General features: G+C 44.5%; 1 protein-coding gene across 1 annotated transcript; it reads left to right on the top strand.

The window, feature by feature from the left end:
• The first annotated feature begins 951 nt into the window (after window positions 1-951).
• Window positions 952-7,037, top strand: LOC140202047 (interferon-induced protein 44-like). The gene is made up of 4 exons (XM_072266904.1): window positions 952-1,020; window positions 6,002-6,164; window positions 6,251-6,348; window positions 6,707-7,037. Exons 1-4 carry the CDS (start codon window positions 952-954, stop codon window positions 6,869-6,871), a joined length of 495 nt encoding a protein of 164 aa, XP_072123005.1. The 3' UTR covers window positions 6,872-7,037.
• The last annotated feature ends 536 nt before the right edge of the window (window positions 7,038-7,573 follow it).

Below are 7,573 nucleotides of genomic sequence, written 5' to 3' on the forward strand. Positions count from 1 at the left end.
ACAAATATGGGAAGTGGAGAGTTTTATCCTCAATCCGTTACTGAAACTCTCCCCCCCATAGAACAAAGACTTTCTTTGATAAAAACAAAAAAACATACTTTCACGTTGCATTTCAGATTTTCCAAAGGACGACTGTTTTTCAAAGTATCCAACCATGGACGAGCGGTAGTTTCCCATAATCAGGGTGTGTCATCCGAATTGGATAGAGGTCAATGTGATGATTTCGTTAACCCGTTTTACCCAGACAGCTAATGCTTTGTCTCCCTGGTCTCTGGCAGGAATCCGGGCACTTTGAGGAACTATTTTTGTAATTACAACCATCCTGAGGGCTGTGTAGGCGGGATAAGCATTCTGCTCTTTGGTATTGCGAGGTCTGGGAAATCATCCATCATCAATACATTCCTCTCGGCTCTGGATCCACAAGGAATGACCATAACCTGCGTCCTGACAGGGACAAATCCCACACCTCTCACACCAGAGGTACATACACTGCTGTCAATTTAATATAAGCACACAGACTGCACACATTGCTCTGTTCACTGTCTGTTATTCTCTGTCTCCCTGATATACCGGAGGGTCCACATCAGAGACAGTGAACGGTCCAATAATCCCACTTCAATCTATTGTATGGAAAACACCCCGGGAGGTCCTGAGGCTGGGAAAGGTGCCATTTAGGTACAAGTCCCTGATATCAGTAAACAATAGGCTGGAAACTTAAGGGAGGGGGTGGCGGATGGAGGAGTTGTAAATGACAACATTATCGACCAATTCGACTGAGTTCAGTGGTTGGGAGGATGTTAGAGTCCATTAATAAGGATGAAGTTTTGATGTATGGGAATCACGTGATAAAATAAGCCACAGTCAGACTGGTTTACTTTAGGGGGAATTTGCCTGGCAAATCTGTTGTCATTATTTGAGGAAGTAACAGGCAGGAAAGACAAAGCAGAGTCAATGGATGCTGCTCACTTGGATTTTCAGAAGGCTTTTGACAAGAAGCCACACATGAAACTGCTAAATAAGGTAAGAGCCCATGGTATTACAGAAAAGTTACTGGCATGGACAGAAGATTGGCTGACTGGCAGGAGTAGGAATAGATAGGGCTTTTCCCAGTGACTAGAGGTAATCACAGAGATCGATATTGGGACTGCTTTCTTTCATGTTATATGGCAATGATTTGGAAGATGATTTATGTCCAAGTTTGTGGATGATACAAAGATAGGTGGAGGGGCAGGTAGTGTTGAGGAAGCAGGGTGTATTCAGAAGAACTGAGACAGATTGGGAGAATGGGTGTATGGTGTGACATTTGCAAATTTCTGGTCCTCTAGAACCATTCTAGAATATAGTGTTTCTTGAACAATCACGACTAATTCTTTCAGGTACCCTTTTCGGAACCCTGGGGTTCAGTTCATCTGGTCTAGGTGATGTCTACCTTCAGACCTTTCCACTTCCCAAGCTCTTCTTCTTACTAACAGCAACTACACTCACTCCTAATCCCCAGTATTCTTGAATCTCTGGTATACTGCTGATGTCCTCCACAGTGAAGATCGATGCAAAATACTTTGTGAGCTCGTCTGCCGTTGAGATGTTCCCCATTACTACCTCTCCAGTATTATTGTCCAGTGCTCTGATGTCCACTCTTGTCTCTGTTTGACTTTTATATCTGAAAAATCTTTTGGTATCCTTTTTATATTATTGGGTAGGTTATCATATTTATTCGTTTCTATCCTTATGGCTTTTAAATTTGCCTCCTGTTGATTTTTAAAATCTCCTCAATCATCTAATTTCCCACTAATTTTTTGCTACTTTATACGCCCTGTCTTTTGCTTTTCTGCTGTCTTTGACCTTTCCTTGTTAGTCATTGTTACCTCATTATACCCCAACCTTTAGAATGCTTCTACTTTGGGATGAATCTGTCCTTCGCCTTTTGAATTTTCTGTCAGTACCTTCAGTTGAACCTTGTCGCTTTGTGTGTTTTCCCCCGAGCCGTCAGTCTGTGGTTTTGTATTGCCGTGTGCTCTTGTTTGTTTTCATTTTCCATGTGCTCCTGTCCCTGCCCCTGTTCTACTCCGGCCGCTGTATTACTGAGTACTCCGCCTCTCACCTGTTTCTAGTTATTACCTGTTTTGCGCCACTTCTGTCTCATTGTGCTCTACCTATCATCTGCCTCTCTGTTTATTGCTCAGTGTATATTTACAGGTTTGTTGCCAGATTGTGCCAATGAGTTTTCCTGAGCCTTTCCAGCATTCATATCTGAACTCTGTCCATCCGAATATCGGCTCTGCCTGTTTGCCGATTCTGTTTTTAGGATTTCTCTGGAATTTTTGATCTCCACCTGAACTTTGATGCCAACTTCGTTGCCCCTCTGGGTCTGCTACTCAGTGAATATCACAGTGCACATGGTCTGTGATTGGGTCCCTGCTTCAGCACCCTGACATGCTCCCAGAAACTCCAGATATTGCTGTTCTGCTGTCATCCCTGCTGCTGTCCCTTCTAATGAACTTTGACTAGCACCCCTCCCAGATAAATCGTCTTTTAGTTTCTACCTCTCAAACCTTCAGGGGAACTTGGTCATATTATGAACCCAGACTCATAAGTGTTCCTTTACCTTAAGCTCACTAATCAAATTCAATTTATTTCACAACACCTAGTTAGAATGTCATTCTACAAATTCCTTCCCTTGAGAACGTTCCCCATTTCTTTCTTCATGGATGCTGCCTGATCTCTTGAGTATTTGTACATCAGTTTCTCGAACATCCGGTAATTCCCCCCTCCTCTTTCCCATTTTCCTCTCTAACCTCATCTCCTTACCTGCCCACCACCTCCTTCTGGTGCTCCTCCCACTGCCCTTTCTTCCGCAGCCTTCTGTCTTCTCCTGTCAGATTCCTGCCTTCTCCAGCCCTTTAACTTTTTCACAAATCAACTTCCCAGCTCTATATCTCACCCCTTCCAGCCTTGGAGTTTCACCTATCACCTGCTACATTGTACTTTCCCCTACCCTCTTCCCACTTCCTGACTTTGACTTCTCATCTTTATTTTTCTCCAGTCCTAGTGAAGTGTCTCAGCCTGAAATGTCAACTGTTTACTCCTTTCCACAGATGCTGCCTGGCCTGCTGAACTCCCCCAGCATTCTGTGTGTGCTGCTTGGACTTCCAGCAAATGCAGATTTTCTCTTGTTTGTAATATTCCACATTCCAGGTTTCTCTCATCCCAAGACTGTCTGTATTCATTTGTTTTTCTCAGTGAGCTGGAGAGTTTCAGATTGAAAGGTGAATCCAGAGATTGAATCACAGCAATCTAGAGGAATGTTGCTGTAGTCAGAGTGTCTCAGGGTCTGTAGGCCAAGGATTCATCTGCCCTCTGGGAGGGTGTAAACGTTCCCATGGCAGCAAGGGAAGCAGAGTTTCCTTGTGTCCTGGGACGTCCTGTCACTGACGGAAGATTAGGGAGTTCTCCCGTGTCCTGGTGCACATTTTTAGCCGTCAACTGACACCACAAAACAGATTTTCTGCTGCTCACTGTTCTGTAGTTTATGGAATCTTGCTGTATAAACACTGTCTGCCCTGTGTTCTACATTACACAGAACTTCACTCTCATGAAAGGTGCCATACAAATGCACAATGTTTTGAAAATTTACAGCTCAGGTCCTACAGAGCAGGGAGTTTAAAGTTTTAGGATTCAGCTGGATGGAATGCTCTGGAGAACACTGATCGGTCAAAGAGAGGGTTACAGGTGATCCTGGAAGGAAGAGTTCCCAAGGGAATAAACGTGAGTTTCCTCTGTGTTTCACATTTCTGATACAGACCACTGGAGTTTCATTAAACAATGAACAAATTTAGAGAGAAAGGAGAAATGGCTCCAAGAAAAAATTTCTACAAAACAACCACGGTTCAGAAGACTGGGGTTCATGTTACAATGGGGATGAAGCAACAAGCAGAGCTGAGGGAGGGTTGCACTCTGTAAAAGAAGTTATATGGAAATTCCAGGATAACAGCGACAAATGAGTATCACAAGAGGATACAGTGACAGAGATTAGTCCTGGTGTAATACACAGGGAGATGGTGACAATGATTAGTCCCAGAGTAACACATGGGGACAGTGGCAGAGATTAGTCCCAGAGTAACACATGGGAACAGAGTGACAGGGATTGACTGGGGAGTTACACACTGCTCTTCCCGGCGTCTCTCTGTCAGCCCTCCCCACCTCATCTGCCCTCTACACATTGTTGTGACACGTTAAGCTCCTGTCTATGTGAGGGAGGACTGAGTGGTGTGCTGACATCCTCCACATGGTACACGTCAGGAGACGGAGCAGTAATGGGGAAATGGATCAATCCCAGCAACACATGACCCCAGCATCCGCTCCAATGCTAGTGAAGGTCACAGGGTCACCTGCCCCGATGATGGTCCGACCCCTGCTCCAACTCACCTGGAGCAGCTCCTCCTTGCCTCCCATGTTGCCTTCTGCTGGCGTCCATTATGGACCAACCTCTCCACCATGTGGGGTTTGATGTTGGAATTCTGTGTGTGGCCAAGAGATCATATCTGACTTCCAAACTGATGTGAGAACAGACACTCGGGAGTCAATGGCTATAGGCCATCAGAAGAAGGGTGCTGAGGTGCAGACTAGATCAGTTCTGCTTACTGAATTGGAGGAGATGGCTGGGGTTAGTGGATGGACAGGTCGGGTATGGTGTGTTTATCCCTTTAGGATATTGTGAGTAAGACATTCGAGGTTCATTTTATGTGTTAAACAAAATCTGAAGTCCTTTACTTCCGTTAGAGAAAAACCACAAGCAGTCACCTTAAACCGATGTCATTATATCAGACACCATTTCTTAAAGTGAACACAACAAAGCAATGATGGTGTTTGTGAATCATGTAGGACAGTTTCTGTGAAGAACAATATGTGCCGTCTGTCACCCATTACATTCCCCAACACACGGTTCCCATTCCTGTTCTTATCTCTCTTCATTCGTCAAAGCCACCATCCCCGGATCAGCCTGGTCAGCCATTGCTGCAATCCTTCCTTGGGTAAGGAATCCTGAACTGTGCACAAGCCTCACCAGGACCCGATAGAATTGGAGCGAGTCGTCTGTACTACTGTGAGACACAGTGATGGAGCAGTCAGTAGTGCTGCCTCACAGATCCAGTGATTCCGATTCCATCCCAGCCTCTGGAGCTGTCTGTGTGGTGTTTGCACGTTCTTCCTGTGATAATGTGGGTTTCCCCCCTGATGAACCTGGTTTCTGCACCCACATCCCAATGACGTGTAGGTCATTGGGACAGTCTGCTGCTGTCATTTCCAGTGGGTTGTCAGAATGGTGGGGAGATGATGGGGAGATGAGACAAGTGTGAACTCATGGAGAACTAGCATAGACTAGACAGGCTGAATGGCCTCAGGAAACAAACATGAACAAAAGCTGCTGAATTCACCATTGACCTTCCTATCACTCACTATCCTGGATACAATATACACGATTGTCTCTCCCACATTACTGATGGAGACCGAACAGCTCACAATCCTCAGGATTAAATTTCCCATCAGTTTACACACTGACCAACCATCTGTATCATCCTGCAGTGTGAAGGACCAAGCAGTTTCTGGATCATTTGAAAACTTTGTTATCATGCCCTGACATTAGATAAAAATGTTGATACATTAGACGGAGGAAGAGTCTGAGTTTTGAAGAGCTCAGATCAAATTCTGAAACAGCTCGTGGGGACAGAGTGGACCCACAGTGAAAGGAACTGAAGAGTAACAGTGAACTGGACAGAGCAACATTCCCAGCTGGAGATTAACAGGGTTAGAGAGATCCCGCTGATCCCTGAAGCAAGAATAAGGCGGGGCCCATCTGGATCTCAGTAGATTAGTGACCGTGACCACTGGACATTGTCTGATGGGACTGGTCCCTCCAGTCAGTGTTCACCTCAGTGCTGAGTGATTGTGATCATCAGTGTTCTTGCTGCTTCCTCTGTAACCAGTTCTTCATTGTCTCACTTAGTTACACAGTTTCAATCCTGACTCAGATGTTGCTAACTATCCAGTTATGCCAGAAAATGTAATTCATGGAGTTGCATTCATTTTTGACGTGAACACTATAGACAGCATCACTAAGGAACAAATGAACCTGTTTAAGGAGTTACAGATGATTGTGGCACAGAAATGTAAGTGCTTTCTTTTGGTCTGTGTAACCATTGTCACCATGATGTGGTAGATTGACAATGATATCTTGATTACCTTTATCTTCCAGATATTTACAGGGTTGTGATTGGGACCAAGTTTGAACTACTAGGGATAAAAGAGAAAGGCCATAATCAAATTCATGAATACAAGCCACTGCAGGACAAGGTAATGATCTCACCGATGTCTTGTGCACCTGTAATGTGACGTCCCAACTCCTATACTCAGTGCCCTGACTGATGAAGTAAGTGAGGCAAACACCACCTTCACCGGCCTCTCTATCTGTGTCACCACTTTCAGTGAATCATGATCTTCTACCCCTCGATCTCTCTGTTCTTCAGTCAGTGGTGTGTTTTCCATGTTGTGGTGTGGGAAACACAGCACCCAAACTGTGCACAGCAAGATTCCACTGATAAATGACAAGGAACTGTTCCTCCACTTATTAATCCAGAATTTGATGCATAACTTGTCATCACCCTGAGGAGTTTATAAGTACATTAATACCCCTGTCCTTCTTCACTCTCAGTTTAAGATGTTGTCAGACTTGACTGGGATGGACAAGCGTTCCATGTTTGTGGTTTCGAATCAATGGAGAGGTGATCAGATTGAGATGATCAAATGCATCCTTGCCCTGTACACTCTGGAGAATATGATCAGAAACATCGACAAGTTTCTCAAAGTGATGAAGTAATGGCTACACCTGACCTTGTACAGAACTGTTGACCTGTTCCTGTTTCAGAAGCACAATGTTTCAGCCTGCTTTAGAAGCTCACATCTGTAAACCTGCTGTGTGAAGGAGACTGAAAGCTGAGGATTTTTCAATTATATAGATAGAATGTTTCAAAATGTCACACAAATTCCCTGACTCCAAAATGAAGACAGTTTGAAATCAAGTTTACTGTCATTGATTAATATGACCTGAAATTTATTGTTTTGCAGTAGCAGTACAATGTAAAGACATGAAGTTATTATAAATTATAGAGTACTACAGCTCAGAAACAGGCCCTTCTGCCCATCTAGTTTGTGCTGAACTGCTATTTGCTGATCCAGTTTACCACATCATTCATGAAACTGTTAATATACTGTAGATGACAAAGAACAATGGACCCAACACTGATCCTCACAGTACACCATCAGTTACAGGCCTCCTGTTAGGAAGCAACCATCTACTACAAATCCCTGTCTCCTCCCGCTATATATAGGCATCCATTAGTCTCGTGAGACCATGGATTTGCACCTTGGATGGTTTCCAGGGCACAGGCCTGGGCAAGGTTGTATGGAAGACCAGCAGTTGCCTATGCTGCAAGTCTCTCCTCTCCACGCCACTGATGTTGTCCAAGGGAAGGGCATTAGGACCCATACAGCTTGGCACCGGTGTCATCGCAGAGCAATG

This window comes from Mobula birostris, chromosome 8 (genome assembly GCF_030028105.1).
Source record: "Mobula birostris isolate sMobBir1 chromosome 8, sMobBir1.hap1, whole genome shotgun sequence".
NCBI lineage: Eukaryota > Metazoa > Chordata > Chondrichthyes > Myliobatiformes > Myliobatidae > Mobula > Mobula birostris.

Excerpts from the sequence above, each read along its gene's own strand:
- LOC140202047 (XM_072266904.1), top strand. The coding sequence starts at position 952 with ATGGATGCTGCTCACTTGGATTTTCAGAAGGCTTTTGACAAGAAGCCA. Across the intron at positions 1,021-6,001 it reads ACATGAAACTGCTAAATAAG|TTACACAGTTTCAATCCTGA; the intron begins GTAAGAGCCCAT and ends TGTCTCACTTAG. Across the intron at positions 6,349-6,706 it reads ACAAGCCACTGCAGGACAAG|TTTAAGATGTTGTCAGACTT; the intron begins GTAATGATCTCA and ends CTTCACTCTCAG.